Source organism: Oryza glaberrima, chromosome 1 (genome assembly GCF_000147395.1).
Source record: "Oryza glaberrima chromosome 1, OglaRS2, whole genome shotgun sequence".
NCBI lineage: Eukaryota > Viridiplantae > Streptophyta > Magnoliopsida > Poales > Poaceae > Oryza > Oryza glaberrima.
In genome coordinates, this window is record NC_068326.1 from 26,300,786 (window position 1) to 26,323,919 (window position 23,134).

Sequence of the window (23,134 nt, forward strand, 5' to 3'; positions counted from 1 at the left end):
TGTATATTTGTATTAAACTTACTCCATCCGTCCAAAAAAATTGTATTAAACTTACTACCTCCGTCAAAAAAAGGCAACCTAGTACTAGGACATCCTAATACAACGAATCTGGACATAAAGTATGTCTAAATTTATTATCCTAGAATGTGTCACATCCTAGTAGAAGGTTGAGTTTTTTTGGACGGAGGGAGTATGTATGTACTTATGCTATGTGCTATAGAACACCAAAACTCTGTGTTTTTTTATTGTAGCATACTAAAAAACGTGTTACGTGTATGTACGATAGGATAAAAAAACCTGATAATTAATTGTTAAACACCGATGGTACTGTATTATTTTGTTACATTTGATGTAAATGAAGAGAGAAACAATGTGAAAAGTATGAATGTATCCTTGGGGATATCTAATGCGCACTATTTTTTTCCCACTCCAACTCAATATCAAGTGATAGAGGGGATGAGTTTGGACGTCGGCACTCTAGCGACCAAATAGCGACAGTGGCAGCTAGTACTGTCCCATAGCACGACGCTCCCACGGGAGGTGGCAGTTGATGTCGTCCCGTCATGCCGGTTCGATTGAGTTGCAACGGTGGTAGGGGGAAGGTACCAATGATGCTAGTGTCGTAAAAAAGATCCATTACTACAATAAGTTTTTTTAAAGGATCTATTTGCAAAAGAAGGATTTTAAAAGATAGAATGTTAAAAATCTAATGAAGATGAGCGAGAAGAGGATATAGAGTAAGAAGATAGTGACGGTTTGGTTTAGAACTTTTAGGAAAATATACATTTTGGAGTAAGTAATGTCATATATTGTGTAACTGTGAAATTTAAATTGCATGACTTTAAATATTAAAACAGTAATGATATTTTTTGAACCATAAAGTCATTAGCAATAGCATTTATCTAATTAACCTTTTTGTATTGATTATTGAAAAGGGAAAGCTAGGAGAGCAATCAAGCGAAATTGACACGTGTCACGGCAGTGGACGAATATCCATATTGCCATCCCCCGCCCCCCCCCCCCCCCCCCACCCCCCGGGGGCGTCCCGTTTCTGCCATCGAGTCGAACAAACAAACCCTAGAACTCCAATACCCCATCGAGCCCCGGAATAGTACTCCGCCGCCTTGCGGAAACAAATCGAAGAAGAAGAAGGAAGACGCAGCCGCGTGCCCCCCATCCATGGATCTGGAGATCGTGGGCCGGCACGCGCTGCTGTTCGACGACGACCCGACGGCGGAGGTCGTCAACTCCGGCGGCTCCCTCGTCCCCTGGGCCGCCGTCGGCGCGGACGACCTCCTCCTCGACCGCCACGACGTCCGGCACCTGCTCGACCGCGTGCCTCCTCGCCCCCGCCGCTCCTACTCCGCGGCCCTCCTCTCTGCCCCCTCTCTGGATGGCGTCTCCGAGGCTGAACTCGACCGCGAGCGCTTCCTCGACCTCACCGCCGACGATTTCGGCGGCGAGGGCTCTCAAGATGCGGTCTCTTCAGGTATACGTCTGTTCCCGCTCCTCTTGACCTGCCTATGCACTCTTTCCCTATCCCCTATCCTGTATTGCAACTATTCTGCGTATCCATCAGCTGCCCTTTCACCTTTAGTTGCAATTGGGCGATGCGAGCTCTAAGAATCCAGTGTTTATCATCTTAAGAGTGCTAGCAAGAAATTAGACTCTCAACAACACCGCCTGATGTATCATGTAGTAGAGGTTAGAAACCAAACAGTTTTTTCTAGTCCCCTTTGCTCTCACTGGGATCCACAGACAGAATAAAAATCTGCTGTAGGGATCAAAAAAGAGTGAAGGACTGAAGGTACCAGACAATATGTTGTTGATCTGTGTGCAAGAGTTGCCTCTGCAATTGTAAGGACATACAGCAAAGATAATTTGTTATGTCATAATGTTGTTTGGTTTCAGTTGTGTGAATTTTCACCATCTCGGATTTGTTTCAAGTCTTACTGAGGCTTCATTTGGATGGGTTCAAATGACATCATTCTGAACCCACCAAATGAAACCTTGCTGAGGTTAAGTCCATGAAATGGGAGGGAACTTACATCGTTCTGACTTTTGAGCCCATCCAGATGAAGCTAAGTACATGGACTGTAGATATTCGATCTTCTTGGTTAGAATATAATTTTAGTTCAATCTTCTGAAACATCGCCCTTGAATGGATCTCAGTTGTTTAAAAGTTCTTTTGTTTGAATGTTAGTAGCAAAATTAAGCTTCTCTCTGTTGAATTCCTGCAGTAGCTATTCTTCTAGCAACCAAACTAGGAAATAGTTACATTGTTATGGAGCTCGATATAGTGAGAGTGAGCAATACTTGCACAAGTAGCACAACTAGCAATGCTAATTGGACCCATACATTTTTTTGTTGTACCTTTTGTAAGTTTGCAGGAAGGATGCTTGAATTTAGTTGATGAGCATCTTTAATCAGTTCAAGTAAGGGACTTCCTTCTATTTCTTCTAAGATGCATATTTGCACCTACACGTCTTCCTCTACATTCAACACTATATTTTATGTTGCTTGTGGTAAACAATGTTACATCTGACATCTTTTCTTTATACAGGAAATGGGACAGATACAGGTCGGGCTGATTATAATTCTGTCCCTTTCTCATATGGGAGTACTGCTGGTTCAGATGATCCAAATAATTTGAGCACATATTATTGCCCATCTTTTCCCGTGCCTGACAGATTGTTGAATAAGCTGGTAAGTACATGGACTATGGAGTCCGTCTGACTGCTTACATTGAACTTCTTTTAATAAATTGGAATTTTATTTCTTTATGCATTTTTGTATTAATATTCTTCAGCTGATCCAGCCATAATTATCCAAGGTGCATATGTTCTTCTAAGGATTAAATGCCTATTTCAGATGGTTGGAGCAGAGATGAGGTTCCTACTAGTGATGCACATTGTTTCCTTACATATATCATGATGTAAGGAATAGGCAGGTGGGATTAGAATGATGTAAATGTTACACACAACAGAAAAAAGTACTGGCATGGGATAGCTGTTCTTATGATATACCAGCTAAATTCATTTGAGCTTTGATCATAATCTTGTACTTCCATGCACTCAGACCCTTACTGAGACAATGTTTTCGCCCCCATATTTTTTTTTCATTTGCAGCCTCCTTCTGAGAAGGTTCATCAAATTATTGCAAGAACTGCTCTATTTGTCAGTGAGCATGGGGGCCAGTCAGAGATTGTGTTAAGGGTGAAACAGGGTAGTAATCCAACATTTGGTTTCTTGATGCCTGACCATCATCTCCACAGCTACTTCCGGTACCTTGTAGATCATCCTCAGTTGTTGAAAGATGGTCTAGATGCTGATTCAAACAAGGGCTGCAAAACTGCCAATAGTGAGAGTGGGCATGATGCATCATCAGGCGGGGCTTTGTCATTGCTTGGGGCTGTCTATGAGTCTGGAGATGAGGATGAAGGCATGCTTCCGCGTAGTCCAAAAAGCACGGTTCCTGGAAAAGACATGGTTGTGCATGAGCAAGGTCATGAAAGCTCTGTATCTGCTATACATTGCAACGAAGAAGCACGGGATGGTCAGAAAGCAACGGCAGCAGCTACTGTTGCAGCTAAAGATAAATCTATTTTGACTAAGAAGAACCCAATGATTACTGGCAGCAGCCTTCTTGCTGCTCGCCTAGAGAAGGCCAAAGATGCCATGATGGCATCAAGTACGTCAGATGTTTCTGACACAAAAGTTGTGATTCTGGAACCACCATCTTTCTTGAAGCGTACAATGGAGAAAATAGTTGAATTTATTATCAGGAATGGGAAAGAGTTTGAAGGAAAACTCATTGAGCAAGACAGAACAACAGGAAGGTTTCCATTTCTTCTGCCATCTAATCCATATCACCCGTATTATCTGAAGCTTCTCGAGGAAACTCAAGAGGTAATGTGAACCACGCATGTTTATACTTTCAGATTGCAATATTTCCTTTATTATCCCCCTTTCTGTTTGCTGTTTGGTACACTAAGTTTTATTAATCCCTTATGATATATGCATTGTTTCAATGTATATATTCATTATCTTTACAAGTTTACCCAGTGTTTTATGACTGAACTTCTCTCAAAATTTCACGCGCTCAATCCTTTCAATTGATTGTTCATCAATAATGTTTTGGTGAAACCGCACTAGGCATCAACTGCTAGATATGTTCATATAAAACCTCTTGTGATGATGGGCTGATAGAAATCCAAATTTTCTTCATTCGTTGGTTCATTTGATTGTTCTTTTTGGACAAGCATGTGTTGATCTACCTTATGTTTCTTTTTTTTTTTTTGCTCTTTTTAATTCTTCAGCACTTTTTTTGTTCTAGTGCCTGAAATGCTAATGGCTTCTCTATACCAAGCTTTCCTCCTGTTTGTTTCTTTAGTGCACATGATGTCTTACACTTGATCTCTGAACTTCAGGTAAGTTCATATGTGGACATATTTCATTGCTGATGCACTACCTACCTTTCCCCCCTTATTTTTTTGTTGATAATTCCAGTCACTAATAAAATATTTGGTTTCATTTTCTAGCATTGGTAAACAGCAGATTAATTTTAAGTTTTTCTTGTTGTTTTGGAGAGTCTTGTGTTACCATTTCCATACTTGATTTACTTCCCAGTATGTTTGTTTGTAAATTCCTAGTTGCTTTGTTCTACTTTTTTTCTCAGTACTGATTTTATTGGCTAATTGAAATGCATACCATCTATGTTGATGTACTTGCATTCTGCATATTCTTGCTTTTTGAGAATAAATCTCGAACTTCCAGAGCGTGTTTGGTTGCTATTTTTTATTTGCGCGGAGAATATTATTATATGTATATGCAATGTTTCTGAACTTATCTGTTTGAGGTGTTTTGTAGGCCTCCCCATACCAATAAACAAATGGAAAATTGTAAATGCACTTAACTGTGATTTAAATTCTGAATGATTTTGCAGTCCAAGTCCCGTGGTGGTTCTTCAGAGCCCAAAGACAGAAAAAGCTCTTCAGAGCACAAAGACCGAAGAAGCTCTTCAGAGCAGAAAGACAGAAGAAGCCCTTCAGAGCGCAAAGGTAGTAATCATGGTAAGGGAGAAAGTAAAAGCAAGACACGGTCAAGTACTAGCAAGGATGCCAGTTCTCCTGATAGAAGCTCTGCTGAGCCGTCAGAGAAGCAGCTCTATGACAAACACAAACAAGGGAAGGGAAAGTTCCACATGATCATTAGTGGGGCCAAGAAGGAACCTCCTCGGAATGTCACTGCAGATGAAGCTGCTGCTATTGTTATGGCAGCTACTCGTGGATTTGGCCCTGCCAATATTCAAACAAACACACTGAAGGACACTAGTGGAATTGGTCAGACCCGTGGAGATAATGGACATACTTCAAGCTTTGGAAGTTTCTCCTCTTTACAGGACCCAGATGTACCATCCAAACCTGTTTCAAATAGTGAGGCATGTACCTCACTCACAAGTAGTGGTCAGCCTAAAAATGAAGGCACTGGAATAATTGATGATGATTGGATTGCAAACACTATCGCAAAAGCTGCTGCTGTTGCAGCCTCTAAAGAAGCTGATTCTTCTGAAGCATCCATGACAAAAGAGCAGAAGCTGAAGGCGGAGAGGCTTAGACGTGCAAAGATGTTTACCTCTATTATTAAGAGTGGTGGCAGCAAGATGGCTGATTTGTCAACTTCAGCTGATCAAACTAATGAAGCTGGAAGGGCCTCTCCTGGTGATTTGAACTTATCTGAGTCTGATCCACAACCACCAGCTAAGGAACGTGAAGGTAGCTCTGTGCCATTTGAACGTGAAGGCTCTAATCTGGCCAAGCAGGAGAAAGACTCTGATGACGAACGGAACAGGGCAAGGAAGTATAGGAAAAAACATCACCCAGAATCTGACGAGGAGAACTATGATTCAGAGGAGAGCTATAAACACTCTAGGAAGAAACACCGTTCAGAGGATTCAAGAGCTCATACTAGTGATGTTCACAAACATAAGCTCAAGAGACACTCCAAGGATCTGGAACCCAGGCATCATAGGCACCGTGATAGCTCTTCAGAAGATGAGCATGAGCACAGGAGCTCCAAGTCAAGGCATCGTCACAGGGATGACTATCACTATCACGAGGATGATGAGCATAGGAGTTCACATAGACACCAGAGGGACCACCGTTCCAGTTCAAAAAGGAAAAAGGACGATGACCGAGATAAGAGCAAACAAACTATAGTTCTCCCAGAAGTCTCCCAGAACCAGGAGAAGCCCCCTGGTGACACTGCTCAATCCTCCCAGGCAACAACTGAAGTGCCGAGTGAGTTGAGAGCAAAAATCAGAGCAATGTTGCTAGAAACACTGTAAATCTGTAATACCCTGTGGGGATTATGCTGTACAATGTGATAATGTAGCCAACTCTCCTTGTTCAGCACCGACTCAGGGTGTATCAAGAAGTGTACTTGTTCGGTTATCTCTCTCATTTGAAATATGTGTACTGTGTACAGGATAGCGACTGCGTTCCGCAATGGCCATATTGGTTCACTACTCGGTACCAAGGCCATCCAACATGGGGCCTTGGATGAGTTGGATCCTATTCGTATGGTATTGTGTATTCGCTGTTTTTCCTCGCCTCCCCGTTTGCATGAGCCGAGCGCCGAACTTGGGCTAATGGGCACCGTTCGATCGAAGTTCGAACAAACATATGCAAAGCACAGGTTTCAAAAAAAACGAAGAGAAGAGCAAACGTAAAGCACGTAATATCACACAGAGCAGATTAAGTAAACAGGCATGTACTCCTACTCTCCTAGTACACTAAAATTCTCCTAAAAACGCAATTACGCCTAATTAATTAGCACTATCAAGCAAACATGCCAATGTAATCGAGTTCGACGGAGCCCAACCACAGCTTGCCCTTCTGCTCCGCCACTTCGCTGAGCGTGACGCCCTTGGCAGCCGTCAACTCCTCCACCTCCACGCCGTCGGGGTTGAGCCGTACGCCGACCAGGTGCTTGGCTGCGGGCGCCGCGCCCAACCGCATCCTCTCCTGGTTGAGCGCCACCCAGTAGCCTCCCTTGGTGTCGCGCCTCACGTTGTCGGGGTAGCCCGGGAGGTCGGCGAAGAGCTCGTACTCGCCGGCTTTGGTGCCCCGCAGCCAGTACCGGAACGCCTGGCACGGCACGGTGTGCGCCACGACGAGGTGCGTCCTGTCTCGGCTGACGGCGACGCCGTTCGGGTACGGCAGGTCGGTCTTCAGCACGGTGACCCGCCGCGTCCGCGCGTCGTACTTGAGCAGCCGCCCTGTCGCGTCGGCGTTCATCGTGATCTCCCCGTTGAACCTGCGGGTGTACGTGCTGCTGCTGTCGGTGAAGTAGGCATCACCCGTAGCTTGGTCGACGTCAAGGCCATTGAGGAAGTGGAAGGGGACGCCGTCCGCCTCGGTCGCGACCACCTGGGCCTCGCCGCCGTCGGGCCCGACCTTCATCAGCCCCTTGTACGCGTCGGCGATGTAGAGCTCGCCGGTCTTCCTGAACAACCGGATCCCCAGCGGGCGCCCGCAGATGCTCTCCCTCTCCTCCGGTGGCACCTCGGACGACGAGCAGAGAGGGATTTTCCGGTAGTTCGCATTGTACGCGAACGTGGTCCAGCCGGCGGCGCTGCCTCCCCACTTGAGCACGCGGCCGTCCGAGACGCCGGTGTAGAGGCCGTCCTTGCCGTCGAAGGCGAGGCTCTCGGCGCCGCTGACGCCGTCGGGAAGCGGGAGGTGGTAGCTCCACCGCGTGTCGGTGGTCTTGATCTGCTGGGCCGCGCACGGCGAGATCACCAGCAGCGACGCGACGCTGAGCAGCAGAAGAAACGTCGCCGTAAAATCGCGAGCCATGGGTCGCCTCATCGTTGCACGTAGCCGAGAAAACGTTTTCGATGGAGAACTAGCCGCTACCTGCATGTTTTTATAGGTTATGGCTCGTGACAGCCTCGGCGTTTCCCGGTGTCCAAGTTCTACTCGAGGTCGTCAGTAATCCTGCTCGAACTAGTACTCTATCCGTCTCGTATTATAAGTTTAATTCTTTTTAAGTTAAAATTATTTAGATTTAATTAAATTATAGAAAAATTAAAAACATCTGTAATACCATTAATTTAGTTAGATTTAAATTATATTTTGATAATATATTTGTTTACTAAAATTATTAGTAGTATATTTTTTATAAATTTAATTATAAATTTAGAAAAATTTAGAAAATGTTAAACGACTCGTAATACGAAACGTATTGAGTATTGCAGATGGACGGGAAGACGAAACCCAACCGAAACGGAGCCACGACACAGGCTTGGATTCGGTTTTCTTCACCCCCGCGGGCTCCGGCTCCGTTCCAAGTTCCCAATGCCAACCTCTCCTTCCACGAACGCCACGTCGCGGTCGCGGGCAACCCACGCGCCCAGCCGCCCACGCCCCAACCAGATTGGCATCGCGGCCGTCCATCGCCGCATCGGCGCAGGCGCGGACCCGAAACCCACCACACGGCAAACCAAAAAAAAGAGGCCTCACCGCACGGACGCGGAAATGGGTCGCGACCCAACCCACGCATTCCGCCCCCGGCTCCGATCTGCTAAGCCCCCTCGGATCGGGTTGCGGGTCCCCTCCTCCCCCCCGACCCACCACCGCTCGCCGCCGGCCGCCTCCGACGAGGTCAGTCCCCGCTCCCTTCCTCGCCCTTCCCCCCATCCCCACGCTGCCTCCTCCCCTCCTCCGTGGTGTTATCGGGTCCAGTAACCGGAGTCATAAACCCTAGCCGAGGGCGCGGTCTACGAGCTGCTTCGTGCCCGATTTCATGGGATTCGAGTGTGGGGATTGGACCCATGGAGGCTCCGATTTAGCTTGTATCTTCCAGATCGCTCCCTTGTATACGCTGATTGCGTCGTTGGTTTGGGACACTAGGGATTCGGGCGGGTTGAGCCGGTGAGGTGAGGGGATTTAGTGAAGGTATTTTGTGCGTGTTTCATCAACCGGGCGGAATGGCAGCTTGCTGCATCTCCAGATGTTTTAATGGGATTTGTGGATTATCAGAGGCGTTCTGTAGTGTGAGTGTATGCTTAGGATATGAGCTTTTCCTGCCAATTTCTACTTGCGCGTGTATAGTTATAGCTTGTAGCTACAAGTAGAAGAGGGCATGGAGAAAATATAGTAACATCAAAGGTCACTCATTGCTTTCCAGTGTTTTGGACGCGTGAGAGTTTGTCTGGAAAAGAGAGTCAAAATGATGCTATTACCTTTTCTTTGTATGGATGTAGTGTCTTTATATATACTATATTGCTACTAGTGTTGCATGATGTGCTTGTTTGGATCTGCTGCAGTGGGCGATCATATTTAGATACAAGATAGCATGCTGGAGCCAACAGCTATGGAAGTGCCGATTACTAGCTCAGTGAACACTGCAGTGGTGCCTGTGCCTGTGGTGCACAATCCACGGGCACGGAAATTGCGGTCTGCAGTTTGGCAGGACTTCACTAAGGAACGGCGTGCTGATGGAAGCTGTGTTGCTGTCTGTAACCACTGTAAGAAGCAGCTCACAGCTACTAGCCGGTCAGGCACCACACACCTACGCAACCACCTCGCAATCTGCACCACCACCTCCACGCGTCGTGCTGGTAAGCGCCGGAAGCTTATTGTGCGCCGTATTCTCCACAACAAAACCTCCACTGATGGACAGTCTGGTGACGGACATGCTTCGGGAGAGGACCATGACAACGATGGCACGCATTTTGACCAAGAACTCAGTCGGCGAGATCTTGCCCATATGATTGTCCAGCATGGGTACCGGTTTTCAATAGTGGATGATGTGGGCTTCCAAAAGTTTGTCAAGAACCTCCAGCCACAGTTTAGGATGGTGTCATATGAAACAGTGAGGGCTGATAGCATGACAATTTATGAAAGCGAGAAGCTGAAGCTGCAGGATGCTCTGCTCAAGATCCCTTGCCGACTTAGTATCTCAGTTGATATGTGGCGATCGAATACACAGATGGACTTCTTGTGTTTGACCTGTCACTATATTGACCATGCCAATGATGAGTGGAAAGTTAGGAAAAAAATTCTGAACTTTGTGCATGTGGAGGCACCTTTTACAGATGATCAGATTGCTAGTCTCATTCTAGAGAAGTTGCGTGAGTGGGGTATTGACAGGAAGCTAGCTGCCATTGTACTGGACAACTGCGCCTCTGGTGAGATTGTTGCTAGAGAGCTTCTCGTAGTTCTGCAGCCTAGGAGACTCCTCCTATTAAATGGGAATTTGTTCCAGGTGCGCTCTTGTGCGCACATTCTTAACCTCACAGTCCAAGAAAGCTTAGAACAGACATCTGATATAATTACTAGAGTACGTGAGATGATTCAGAATGTCAAGTTCTCACAAGAAAGGTTCGAAAAGTTTCAGGATACTGCAAAACTGTTGCAGATGGACCAAAAACTGCTAGTTCTTGATTCTCCTAATAACTGGCCGTCTACATACTTAATGTTTGATTCTGCATGTTACTATCATGATGTTCTCATGCGCCTTGCAGAACAGGAAGCACATTATGGTGCTTTTCTCACTGCAAAGGAGTGGGCCGATGTGAAAGCCCTCACTGAAATACTTGATGCACTCTATCATAAGATGGAGAAGTTTCCTGTGGAAAATCCGACTGCAAATCTCTATTTTAATGACATGTGTGAGGTGCATGTTCTTTTGAATACCTGGCGTAATAGTCCATCTCCTGTTGTTGCACAAGTGGCTGACCGAATGCTGACAAAATTTGAGGGGTACTGGGATCTTACTAGACCAGTAATGGCATTCGCATCTATTCTGGATCCTCGATATAAGATGAAGTCTGTTGAGTACTTCTGTAGACTCATTTATGCTGCTGATCAATTTAGAGCAAAGACAACAATAGATGACATTCGGCAGAGTTTTACCAATTTGTGCAGTGAATATGAACAGTCAGGAAATTCATTCAAGAATCCATCTGCTCTCTTCTACTCTGCAACCAGTAATTCTTGCATGAGTTCGGTATACAGCAATGGTGATGATTTTAAGACCTTCTCCCGTATCACATTATCTGATGCTCGAAGGGGACTTGATCAATATATACAGGAGACGTCATCAGGCCAATCCTTTAAGTCTGACTTAGACATGTACCTTGAGGAACCGGTCTATCGCCAAAAGGAAGGGCATTTAGATAATTTTGACATCCTGGGATGGTGGAAGTCCTTTGCAGCAAAGTATCCTGTCCTTTCTCAAATGGCTCGTGATATTTTAGCTATCCCTGTATCTATCATCCCATTGGACAGTGATGCTCGGACATTAAATGAGTATCTCAGTACCATGGACCCTTCAACAGTGCAGGGATTGGTATGTGCGCAAGATTGGTTGCGGGAAGATACAGAAGGTACCACTAGGTCACACCTTCTACAGTAAGTTATATTTCTGCCGGGCATGTTAATCTGAATTATTTGTTTCACTTGTGCTTTTGCAGTTGCTAGTTCAGACGGTCATGCAGATGACAAAGCGGCACGTGGTGATGAACTTATCGTGTTACCAAAATAGGTAATATATTGGACGCAGATCACTTGTTTCAGTTTGCTTTGATACTTTTATCTTTTCCCAGATGTGCATTCATGTGACGTTCTCATGCGGAAAGTTTGGGAGGAGCTTCAATATTTATGCTTACATATTCAAGTGTTTGACTTTCTCTGTTTGCTCATGTTTTCAAAACCTTGAATACATTGAAGATCAAACCTATATCTATACTCTGGTGCAAAGATTATGTTCAATAATATAATTTATCCAACAGCAGTGCTTGGGCTTACCCTGAGCAGAATATCCCTACTTTCAAATAGTAGTATGCGTTGGAAGTTTGAGTTACATTTTTCTCGAACACCAGTTCAAGTTACATGACATCATTGATTGAGAAGATCATGTGCACAGATGTTGCTAAGCTTACAAACTGCCTAATTGAATTGCTCATGAATTCTTGTTTGTACAATTTCATAAATGCATAAGGGGAATAAATAAAAACATTCTCTAAAAAGAAATGGCTACGTGAAGCACCATTTGCTAGAACTGAAACCTGTTGACCATAGTATTTGTACTCTTAGGCTTGTAGCCTGCTAATTTACTCACGGCTTCAGATCTCGATATTAGCTAATACTCCGTATTACTTAAGTACTTCCTTCTATACGTTTTCATATAAACTTTCTTTACTCTCCATTTGCAATCAACTTAGTGTGATTTTTTTTAAAACCCGTACAGCTAAAAAAATGAAGAAAAATAGCACACTGTATATTTCTTTTCTTCACTAGACTACTGGAGTACAACAATCGGAGTATCCGATCCACAGTAATTCACCACCGAAATGGTAGTGTTTTAGGTGCAATTTTCTTCGTTGGTGCAGGTTGCACAATGGTATTAACTTTAGCCAATTGCGGTTGTTATGCTTGTGGCCTGATACTTGACGAATTGGTTAAGTTAAAAATATGTTACTTCTTTTATTGTATTGGGCACCAGGATTATTACATCTTCATTTTTACTTGTCTGCAGTTGAGACTTCTGATTGATGGCTCCTGAGTCCTGAGGAGACCAAGGAGGCGAGGACGCAAGTAACTGCATTATTTATGTTCAACAGTCCAATTTCCAGGCTTCCAGCTACACCCCTGTAAATGTATCGTTCTAGTTCTAGATCTGTTTGTACAATGAAGTCGTAGGTACCTCCAAGAAGGTAGTATCAATTTAGGCAATTGACTCTGCATTAATGACTTAATGTGTATTATGCTGCTAAGCTAAGTTATCTCCATCGTAGCTAAGTTATCTCCATCGTATTTCTTAAGAATATGCAGTTATGCAGGCAACACTCCTGAAGTGGATAACTTTGAATCCAACATTTCAAATGTGACAAAATTTATTCTACTATCAAAGAATCTGAATCTGACGAGTGACGACTTGTGTTTATGTCTTTTTTTTTTCTTTCTTAAATTAGCCAGTATAAAGAACGGTCAAGTCTCTTGAGGCTTATCAAGATGTTGAAAATCGTCTCTCTCAACTCACAGAACTTTAAAGTTCGTCACGAAAACGCAAAAGTATGATGCTAGAAGCTTATCTCCTTTTATCTTTATCTTCTCTACAAATCACTGCCCTTAGGGGCAAGGTGTTCTATATTCTCCCCAATGGTGTTGCTTTCTTATTTAACGAGTGGGCTAGAAGTCCTTACTGGGCCTATTTAGATATGTGACCACATAAGGAAAAAGTCAACTTTACATCCCAACTCCTAAAACCAGTGTAAGTCACTTGATAATTTTAAGAATAGTTTTGTTTGACGTGGTACATACGTGGCTTGTTTGACTAGTTCTTTGTTTTACGTGGTATCTATGCGACAATAGGAAGCAAAATAGAATAAAACCAATATATGGGACCCACTTCTAATGATGCTGCCGCTGGTATTTGTCAGCTCCGCTATCCTCGCTGGCCTTAAGGAGAGAAGGGGTAGAGAGAGGAGCCAGATGACATGTGGACCTATTATATTTTATTATTATTATTATTATTGTGTGACTGACATATGGATCCCCTTGATATTTTTTATTGCAGTTTTGGATAGTATTTTTTATCAAAGTTTTCACATAAAGCAAGGTATGTTTACCTCTTCAGCACTTTGGATCACCTTCTCCATCTCTTTCTTCTCCACCTCCAGCTCCACCCTCTCCCACTGGAGCTTGATTGATAAGGCACCGGCAAGCTCCTCTTCCCCCACACCAGTGAACTCCTCCTCAGTTCGGACGAGATTCACCGTCTAGTTAGAATGAAGCAGGGGCAAAAGAGGTGGAGGTGGTGGTGATGGGAGAGCCGGAGGTGGAGAAGAGAGAGATGAAGAAAGGGTGGTCCATAGTGCAAAATAGGTAAACATATCTAGTCTTATGTGAAAACTTTGGATTGGGGGCAATTCACTCTATTTTTTTTCCTCTAATGCCAAGTACACACCAAGGGGTGAAGACTAATCAATACACCACATGTATGCTATGTAGGATGAAAACATTGTTTAAACCGTCTAGTGATTCTATATGTACTGATTTTGGTAATTAGGGGATGCTATATAGCCCGTTTTATAATTAAGAGACGCAAATAAAACTTGATCTGTAGGTGAGGGATATAAAGCACACCTTTTCCTCCACAGAAAGTTCCAAAGACAACTAGACTACATTCGATCCGATAGTAGTGCTTTCTATACATCGTCAGGTTGTAGTGAGAAACATAATCCTAGCTTGCTTAAGGGTTTATCAAAAGCTTGACTCTACATAAACTAGCAAACAATTGGAGAATGGAGAATGCGCACTATTGCTAAAGAGTGCCATTTTTCCTTAGTAGGAGCCTGTGACGACATTTTTCATTTTACAAACTTCCTAAGAGCAATTTTAATAGTATAGCCAACTGCAGGCTCTAAATCATCTATAGCTAATCTAATAGTTCATTCATACAATAGTTAACTATAAAAATATACTACACCATTAATACCTGGTCCCACCTCTCATACACACATAACGCTTTGGAGTCTGTGTTACAGTTGGCTACAAATCTACAGCTCGGTTTCTTCTCTCTTCTCTTTTCTTCTCGATCAGTGAAATTTTCACCATTCCCAACATAATGAGCTTGAGCCGCACGGTCTATATATAGGTACTTTTATCGTGCTATTTAGAGGACAGTCGGACTATCTTTTTTTTAGCTAAGTTGAAAGCAAATTTTAAATTTTATTAGAATTAGTTATGGAATTAATTTAAGTATTTTCTCGTTTTATTCGTTGCTTATTTTTCCTGCATAGCTAAGTCGTCCTTAGAAAAAACGAAAGCATGCATTACTCTTTTCTTTTTCTTTTTCATTGTTTTGGATTGCCTCGTAGGACGTTAGCTTATGCTGTGTTCGGATCTCCCTCTTCCTAACTCCTCTCTCTCGTTTTTCGCGCGCATGCTTTTCAAACTGTTAAACGATTCGTTTTTTAAAAAGTTTCTATACGATAGTTGCTTAAAAAATCATATTGATCCATTTTTTTTAAAAAAAATAGCTATACTTAATTAATCACGCGCTAATGGACCACTCCGTTTTCCGTGTATGGGAATGGTTTCCCAACACTCACCTCCTAACACAGCCTTAGTACATTAAAAATGAACAATGATATGACATCAGCATCAAAAATACCAGGTAGGATTTTATATGATACAAGGAAAGAGAGAATAGACAAAAGATTTATATTAACTAATAGACGGTCTAACAGATAGCATAACATCATTTATATCATGTAGAAGCTATCTATATGAATATTTTTGAAATAGCTAAACATATGACTTATTATTAAGTTATTTAAGTTGTCCTTATATCTTTGTCATCCAGATTTATAGTATTATCTTGCTATATTTTAAAACTGAGAGAGTAAAATCATGCGAAAAGATCTTATAGCCATTTGAATTGTCCATGCTCTTATGCGAAATGTATAGCCTCATATTTTCGCTTATGCTTATGCTTTTTAGTCAAAATTTAACTTTTCAACTTTAAATTTAAAGCGGATTTTAAGGTTTTTTCATTGAAGTTTATTTTTCAGTATTTACTTTTACATCTATAAGAACACGTATATAAAATTTTTATTCACAAATTACTTTTCATTTGCAAATATGTCGTTTGGCTTATTCCACAGATAAGCCAAATGATGGGGCTCATAATACACCCTACGGCCTATGTACCTTTTTAACAGGCGATGGCCGATGGGGCGGATGGGGAGTTCCCATCTTGCTGTTCTACCCACTACCGGGAACTCGTCCCAGACTATGGGTATGTTTGGAGGTGCTTCTAGTTGCTGTAGCTTCTCTCATAATCTCTAGCTCCCCAAACAATTCAGATTGTCACCCAGATTATAAGAATATATAGTTATAGAATTCAGAAAGTAAACTAAAATCTAGAAGCTGAAAAACCCAGCTTCTCCAAATTCACATAAGCTGACTCATAATCTTAAGCTTCTTAAAGCTCCTCCAAAGAGGGCATACGCCAGTGCCAGGCCACCGAACGAAATGATCCCACGACCGTGCCGAGACAACCGCTAATTTTCTTCCCTGGACCCACCGCGTGCGGCAACCCACGCTCCACCACCACAGCGGGGCTCTACCCGAGAGGCTGTGCCCATCGGCACGCCAACCGCGTCACCCCGCTGACACGCGCGCAGCACACACATCCCCCTCTTCCGCTGGCGCAAGCCAACACGTACGCCTGCGGCCTGCCTCTGCCTCTGCCTCGCTCGGCACTGGCGCTGGGTCGCTGGCACCGGGCAGCGCAGCGCAGCGCACGCCGCATAGCGCCAACCGCCCGAGCGGCCCACCCCCCACACCCGCCCGGCGCTCGGCACGCGCAGACCAGCAGTGCATGCGCATGACGAAACGTTTCACCGCAGCGTCGCCGACCGCACCGGGCAAGTACGCTGGACCATGCATGCACGCACAGGCACGGAGTGAGAATAAATTCAAGGGATATATAAAAAAGGCCCAGCGTGACAGCGCCCACGTCCTTCGGTGAGACAGATTGCAGCTGAATTTTGTCATGGTAGATCGATCGATCGAAAAAAGAATTTGCCTTAGCTAAGATTGCCAGTTTAATTACCTCCCCTCTACCCGAAAACTGAGACTTTTTATCTGGTACGTATTTCTCGATCTTACACAAAAATACTCCTATGTATACGCTTCCCGGACCAATACGGCTTCATTCCCATCTCCTCTCCCCTCCAGCCATGCCCTCCTCCTTCGCGTGCGTGCGAGCAGGCGTCACGATCGGTGGATACACCAGGCTGCTCTGAGGTGATCAACGTGGACACGGGGCCTGCAACCGAGAAGAATGTTCTTGTCAATTGTCAAGGAGATATGATTGAGTTGTACTATTGATATACAGGACTGCAAAAAGAAAAAAAGGTTTGCTTGCTTCAAGTTTTCAACACAGCATTATAGGATAACACAAGCACTGAAATAGGCCACACAAGTACACTGAGGCAGCTCTGAAGTTATACTATTACTGATGAAACAAACACATGCACACGGCCAAGATGTTCAGGCCAATTGCATGCATGCATGCTGCAAATTGCAAAACCGACTAATGAGTAGATAACCTGCTTACCTACAGGACTACATTCACATTTTACCATTTTACCAAGGACTCGTGTGTTTGAATTACAATTAAAGGATAAATTTTGTCTAAACACAATTTACAGATGAAAATGAATGTACTACATCTTTGATCCTTTGTAGATTGTATGGGAGCCAGGGTTTCACTTATCGCACGATAATCGCGCGACAAAAATCATGGATGTAGTTCTTGATTTGTAATTGCCAATGGTGAAGAATTTTTTTGAAATAGAGTAAGCTAAATTCAAATTTGAGGGCACAGCCAAAAATAGCTTACAAATTGGAAAAAAGAAGAGAATATTGGGCCTTAAGTATCCTACATATTCTTCCAATTATTCTCAATTTATAGTTTTGTACACATATTCAACCGTATTGTTGATTTTTTCCCTATTTATTTTACATTTACATGATTTTAGCTACACAGCCCGCGATAACCGTGCGAATATCGCGGTAAACCGTGCGATTATCGCGGTGAAACCGTGATACCGGTGAGTTTTGAATTCAAATTTTTGGATGTGATTTTTGTGCGATTTTAGGTGATTATCGCGCTGCCGCGGGGTGGCGATAACCCCGGCCCAAACGATAAGGTAAACCTGATGGGAGCACGGATTACTGCCTGAGCAAAGAAATTACGGAGCTAGAAAACTGTTTTCATGCATCAACAACAAAAGCAATCACATGTTGCATTTATTTTAACATAGACAAATATCTTCTCTAGCAAGTGCTATCAAATACAAAAAAAGTAAAGACGAAATTTGTAGATCTCAAAAAATAAGGGACATTTTGGTTTGATACCAAAATATTGCCATACCAATTTTTTGGTGGTTTAAATAGCAAATGTGATGATTTGATTTGAAGCCAAATGTTTGGTAATACCAATACTCAATTTGGCACAATTCTAAAATATTCTTCACCACAATTTAAAATTTGGCTCTCAATTGGCATAAATCCAAATGCACTCATTTACAATTCTACCCTACCAAAATATTAGTAGTGCCAAAACTTGCCTAGAGTTTGGCACTACCAACATATTGGTAGAGTACTAAACCAAACAAGCCCTAAATGCAGACAAACATGGCATTCTTTTTTGTTAATATCTTATTTATAAATCACCTGGGGCTCTTAGGAAAAGCCAAAAATTAGAAAAAGAAACTAAGGGCAAAAATTGATTGCTTATAAGAAAGTTGGTGACACCTGTACAAACATGGAGGCCCATAAATAGAGCATGCAGATCACGTACACGAAAAAAAAGTAAAAAGACCATTGGTTGACATCAGGACCAAAAGGGTCCACACAAACCTGCAAGTTTGTACTACTGTCATCCAATTCAATGCTAGATACTACCTCCGTCCCAAAATAAGTGTAGTTTTACACTGTTCATGTCCAACGTTTGATCGCTCGTCTTATTTGAATTTTTTCTATGATTAGTATTTTTGTTGTTAGTAGATGATAAAATACAAATAGTATTTTACGTGTAACTAACTTTTTTAAATATTTTCATAAATTTTTCAAATAATACGGATGGTCAAACCTTCGACACGGATTCCCACGACTGCACTTATTTTGGGAGGGAGGTAGTACCAAACAAAAATGATGGACATAAGCAATGGCAGATTGGCATGTTCTGGACTTTTGCATTGAGACATGCAAACAATTTCAGAATTGTTAACGAAGTTTGTAGTTTGTACCACTGAAATTAAATTTATAAAGAACACATTTGTGATGTGGAGAGTGGTTTAATGGGTTCTAAACATAACCAATAGAATTGCAAGAGTATAGAGTGACCCTATAAACTGATCAGTGACAGTGCCCACATACTTTACTCCGCAGTAGAAGTAATGGGAGTTGATCATCAAACCAGTGGGCCAAAAGAGAAAACAATTACTCTATGTTAAAGCTATTCAAAACTGTAGCACTTGTCTTAGAATTGCATCAAATTATGCAGGCATTCAGGATCAACCACCCAAAAGCTTACCTTAGCATGGGACAATAACATTCATTAGCAGACATTACTAATCAACTGCTTAAGATGACCTACAGAACAGTATTCAGTTTTCAAGGATAAACCAGTCATCTTTAAATAAAAATGAAGCACCTCTTCAGGGCATATTACTGATGAAAGCCATTATATAGTTATTCTAGAATCACGACCTAACTCTCCCAAGATTCGGCATCTAATCTAAGACAATTGTTTAACAAAGTACCGAAGCTTTTCTCATCTTTTGAGAGAAAGAAAAGTAACATGAAGCATGATATCTACTTAAAAAATCATAGTCACGAGATCAGGGCATCAGGCACTTATTTGGGCGCACAATGAACACGCAGTAGTTATGGGATGGCAGGCAGCTCACCCATAAAATCTATGAAGTACTAGTGCCGGCCCAACCAAATCTACGTCCACCAAACCGCAACTATGGGATTACCATTGGATTATTGAAGCCTGATCAAAGATGATAAATACTAAATAGTACGTAGTCATCACCTTAAAATATACTACTAGCTCACGTTATGAAAAATTACTCACAAATTAACTGGATCTAAGTATCTAGCAGCCTAGTAGCCAGATATATATAACTCTTGTCTAATGTAGTATTTCTTAAAACCATTCTGGAAAAGGCAAATTTGGCCCTCTGCATGGCCATGTAGTAGCAAAAACACCGTTCATTTTGCGTGCATATATCATATATGTACCACGAGTCCATAACTAGCTTAGTAGATTTGTTGTAGACCAGTGAGCGTAGCTTAAAGCGTTAAACCTTGAAAACAAGAACAATCGACCATGATTTTGTATTGCCTCCTACACAACCTGAACCTTGAAAGAAAAACTATCTAGCACCATGCCTTTGCAGAACTCTTACTACCTAGCTCTTACTACCTCTATCTCTCAAAGAAAACTTCTTGTTACCTCACACCATGAACAACTCAACAAACTTTAAGAACAGCAAAAGAGCAAGAAACCGAGTGCAATGTGGTAGCATGGGAATCAATCAAGCAGCTGCTCACCTTCCCCTCCGAGTCCACCTCGCGCTCCTTAGGAGGCCATGGAGGCCTTGGGGAAGCCTGGCCGACCCCATCCGCGGCCATTTACTCGGTTGGCCCTCGACGTCCTCCCGCTTGCTTGAGCTGTGTGTGTGTGAGCTGAGAGAAGCGAGGGAGCAAGCAAGGAAGGAAGGCCTATGTGTCTCCGAAAGGAAGGGGAAGCTGAGAGTTAAAACCAAGCAAAGAAAAGGGCAGTCTACCCTTGTGCTGGGCTCGGAGAGAGAGAGAGAGAGAGAGAAGGGGGCGTGCAGTGTGCAGAGGCAGCAGGGGCAAAAGGAAAGGAGGGAGCAAATGAGCAATGGCTGTCAGCTATTTTTTCTGCTTTTTTCTCGAGTCCGCACAGCGCTCGCTGCTCCTAGTCACTGCCACCGCAACGCGTGCCCCCACACACATCCGCATACTAGTCTACAGTTCATCTCTCATCTCCATTTTCTTTTTTTTCCTCAACTCCCTTCTCTCACTGCAAGTGGGCCACGGCACATGTTAGGACTTCGGACCACCTGCCAGTCACCGAGGGTTTTCTGTTAAGCACTTAGGCAATGTTCAACGCTCCACGCTAAAGCGTGGTTTCACCGCTCCCGAGGAGAATCTTCGATCGGGACCGCACCCTCGCCTAGCGCTGCGACTCTCTGCAGAGCGTCGGGTGATTTCGGCAGCTTTTCGGCGAGGAATGGGCGAGGAGCCGCGTTGGGGGAGAGGTGTCGCCCCGCGCCGTTGCTACTCCCGCGCTGGGAAGAAGATGGAGAGAGGGTGGACTGGAGAGAAGGGAAGAAGATGCGTCGATCCCGGCCGCTGCCGCGTCGATCCGCGGCCGCGGGCGTCGATCTACCGCCTTCGCCTCCATCCTGCGCCGTGGCGCCTCGATCCGCCACCACCGCGGCTTCATCCGCACCTGTCGCTGCTCGATCCGCCGTCTCCGCCTTCATCCGGCGCCGCCGCGCCTCGATCCACCGCTGCCGCCTCCATCCGTTGCCGCCACCGCGCGATCCGCCACTTCCACCTCGATCCGGTGCCACCGCCGCTCGATCCGCCGCCTCCGCCTCGATCCGGCGGCGGGGAGAGAGGCGCCGCCGCCAGAGAGGAGAGGAGATGCGGCAGTGGCGAAGGGAGAGTCGGAGAGGGAGGAGACACCAAGGAGAGAGGACTCAGGAGGGGTTGATGTATATATATCTTTGTGATTTTTAGTGGGTATACTGCAAATATTGGATGTATATGCAAATAATAATAATCTAAGGGTTTAAATGTAAAATGTAACGGACTGATAGGTGCTGAAACACAAAAAATACTATGGGGATATGGCTTGCACTATGTGAGATATATCTCTAACTGGATGCTTGGTCACTTTTGCTCATGTGGATAGTGGAGGTGCACCCTGCATTGGGCATGCCCTTAAGCCCCGTTTGGAAACGGAAACAAGCTGATTCACGTAAAAAGATTTGTACGAAAATTCCGTAATAGTTATAACATTTCAAACGGTACTCGCAGTGACTTTTTCATCCTCTGGTAACAGTAGCTAACAAGGGAGTGGATGGTGAGAATTCCATTTCACCCTGGCATGGGAATTCCTCGAGCTACGTGTGAGCTGATACTGCATCGCCGTTCAAGGCTCGCAGTGATCGACATTTTCCTCCCCGTGCTTTTCAGAGTTTTACCGCGGCACCGCCGGCCTTGCCGAATATATGCTCTGCTGCTGGCCTGAAGAAAGGCTTCATCATGCGCATGCATCGTCTATCGGCTAGCTGGCTGGCCCTGTGGAAGCGAGTGATTTCTCTCCCCGTCTCGGCCTCGGGTATGGGTTAATATCGGCGGCGTCGCGCGTGCGTGCGTGCCGTGCATGCGATGCGACATCGTCTTTTTATTCGCGGCGCGGCGCGCGGCTTCTCTCACTTCTGTCGCGGGCAGCGGCAGCAGGGTTTGGCTGGCGCCTCTGCTCTCCTGCTCGTTCGCCTGCTGCTTTTGCTCGCTTTTATCGTGTGTCTCAGGAAACGGGAAAGTGGCGGGTCGGGGGACTGGGCCGCGGAGGGGGAGGAATTCAGAGAGGACTGTGCCGGAGCGAGGTGGCGGCCCGAATCCCAAGAGATTGGCAAAGATCTGGAGGTGCTTTGTTTAATGTACAAAAACGACTCTAGTAGCAGCAGTAATGTCTACTACTAGCTACTAGCTAGGTTACCCTTTGGGGTTCCAGTATCCTTCCAGGACAATTAAGCCAAGGCTATATTTAGATCCAAAGTTTGGATCCAAACTTCAATCCTTTTCCATTATATTAACCTGTCATATACATATAACTTTTCAGTTACATCATCTCTAATTTCAATCAAAATCTAAATTTTACGCTGAACTAAACAGAGCCCAAATCAATGTTGTTTTGCAGTGTGTCTAGGCAATGCCACGGTTAGAGTAAGGACTAAGGATAATTAATACTCAAACTATATGGAGTATTACTTATGTGAAAGTGAATGGGGAGCGTATCTTATGTACTCATTTCCTTGCATGTACACACCATATACACCAACTAAAAATCATATAGAAAATTCATATATATATATATATATATATATATATATATATATACTTCCAATAGAACTGTCAGATTTTTTTCAGCTAAAATATAATAAATTTGAGGTTAAAATTTATACCAAGGTGTAATACTATTGAAAGTACATGTATGATTTTTTCTAGATCTTTTTATGACATTTATTAGTTGGTGTGCACGTGCGTACACGTGTGCGTAGGATATGTTGCCAAGAGGAAGATAAAGAAAAAGATTAGTGTTAGCTCTCATGCAAGAGCTAGTTCTACGCATGCTTCAAAAATATGCATTAAATTTATAGTGAGATAGAGAGAGGAAAGAATATAGAGCTAAATTATTATCCTATAATAGATTTATACTTCTTTGTGTCCTAAAATATAAGAGATTTTGGGTGGATGTGATATATATTATAGTATTAC

The 23,134-nt window shown here is 43.7% G+C and overlaps 3 protein-coding genes, 1 long non-coding RNA gene and 1 other non-coding gene across 5 annotated transcripts; 3 read left to right on the plus strand and 2 right to left on the minus strand.

Moving 5' to 3' along the window:
- Positions 1–1,041: 1,041 nt before the first annotated feature.
- LOC127776195 (uncharacterized) lies at positions 1,042–6,459 on the plus strand. The gene is made up of 4 exons (XM_052302556.1): positions 1,042–1,489; positions 2,564–2,706; positions 3,129–3,908; positions 4,945–6,459. Exons 1-4 carry the CDS (start codon positions 1,180–1,182, stop codon positions 6,343–6,345), a joined length of 2,634 nt encoding a protein of 877 aa, XP_052158516.1. The 5' UTR covers positions 1,042–1,179; the 3' UTR covers positions 6,346–6,459.
- LOC127760912 (small nucleolar RNA snoR101) lies at positions 4,403–4,466 on the plus strand. The gene has a single exon (XR_008015187.1). It is a non-coding gene; the product is annotated as a small nucleolar RNA snoR101 (small nucleolar RNA).
- Positions 6,460–6,560: 101 nt separating the features above from the next.
- On the minus strand, positions 6,561–7,879 carry LOC127776201 (protein STRICTOSIDINE SYNTHASE-LIKE 10-like). Its single transcript, XM_052302563.1, has one exon. The coding sequence runs from the start codon at positions 7,868–7,870 to the stop codon at positions 6,839–6,841; it is 1,032 nt and encodes a 343-aa protein (XP_052158523.1). The 5' UTR covers positions 7,871–7,879; the 3' UTR covers positions 6,561–6,838.
- A 667-nt stretch (positions 7,880–8,546) lies between these two features.
- Positions 8,547–12,922, plus strand: LOC127760085 (zinc finger BED domain-containing protein RICESLEEPER 1-like). Its single transcript, XM_052284294.1, has 4 exons — positions 8,547–8,665; positions 9,331–11,394; positions 11,482–11,552; positions 12,546–12,922. Exons 2-3 carry the CDS (start codon positions 9,360–9,362, stop codon positions 11,550–11,552), a joined length of 2,106 nt encoding a protein of 701 aa, XP_052140254.1. The 5' UTR covers positions 8,547–8,665; positions 9,331–9,359; the 3' UTR covers positions 12,546–12,922.
- Positions 12,923–16,587: 3,665 nt separating this feature from the next.
- Positions 16,588–20,446, minus strand: LOC127765839 (uncharacterized). Its single transcript, XR_008016173.1, has 2 exons — positions 20,150–20,446; positions 16,588–16,847 (listed from the first exon to the last, which is right to left on the minus strand). It is a non-coding gene; the product is annotated as an uncharacterized LOC127765839 (long non-coding RNA).
- Between the last annotated feature and the right edge of the window lie 2,688 nt (positions 20,447–23,134).

What these genes read in the sequence shown, in the direction of transcription:
- LOC127760085 (XM_052284294.1), top strand. Translation starts at nt 9,360, where the DNA reads ATGCTGGAGCCAACAGCTATGGAAGTGCCGATTACTAGCTCAGTGAAC. An exon ending in GTTGCGGGAAGATACAGAAG is followed by an intron (nt 11,395 to 11,481) that starts GTACCACTAGGT and finishes GTGCTTTTGCAG; the next exon opens with TTGCTAGTTCAGACGGTCAT.
- LOC127776195 (XM_052302556.1), top strand. Translation starts at nt 1,180, where the DNA reads ATGGATCTGGAGATCGTGGGCCGGCACGCGCTGCTGTTCGACGACGAC. An exon ending in TCAAGATGCGGTCTCTTCAG is followed by an intron (nt 1,490 to 2,563) that starts GTATACGTCTGT and finishes TTCTTTATACAG; the next exon opens with GAAATGGGACAGATACAGGT. An exon ending in ACAGATTGTTGAATAAGCTG is followed by an intron (nt 2,707 to 3,128) that starts GTAAGTACATGG and finishes TTTCATTTGCAG; the next exon opens with CCTCCTTCTGAGAAGGTTCA.
- LOC127776201 (XM_052302563.1), bottom strand. Translation starts at nt 7,870, where the DNA reads ATGAGGCGACCCATGGCTCGCGATTTTACGGCGACGTTTCTTCTGCTG.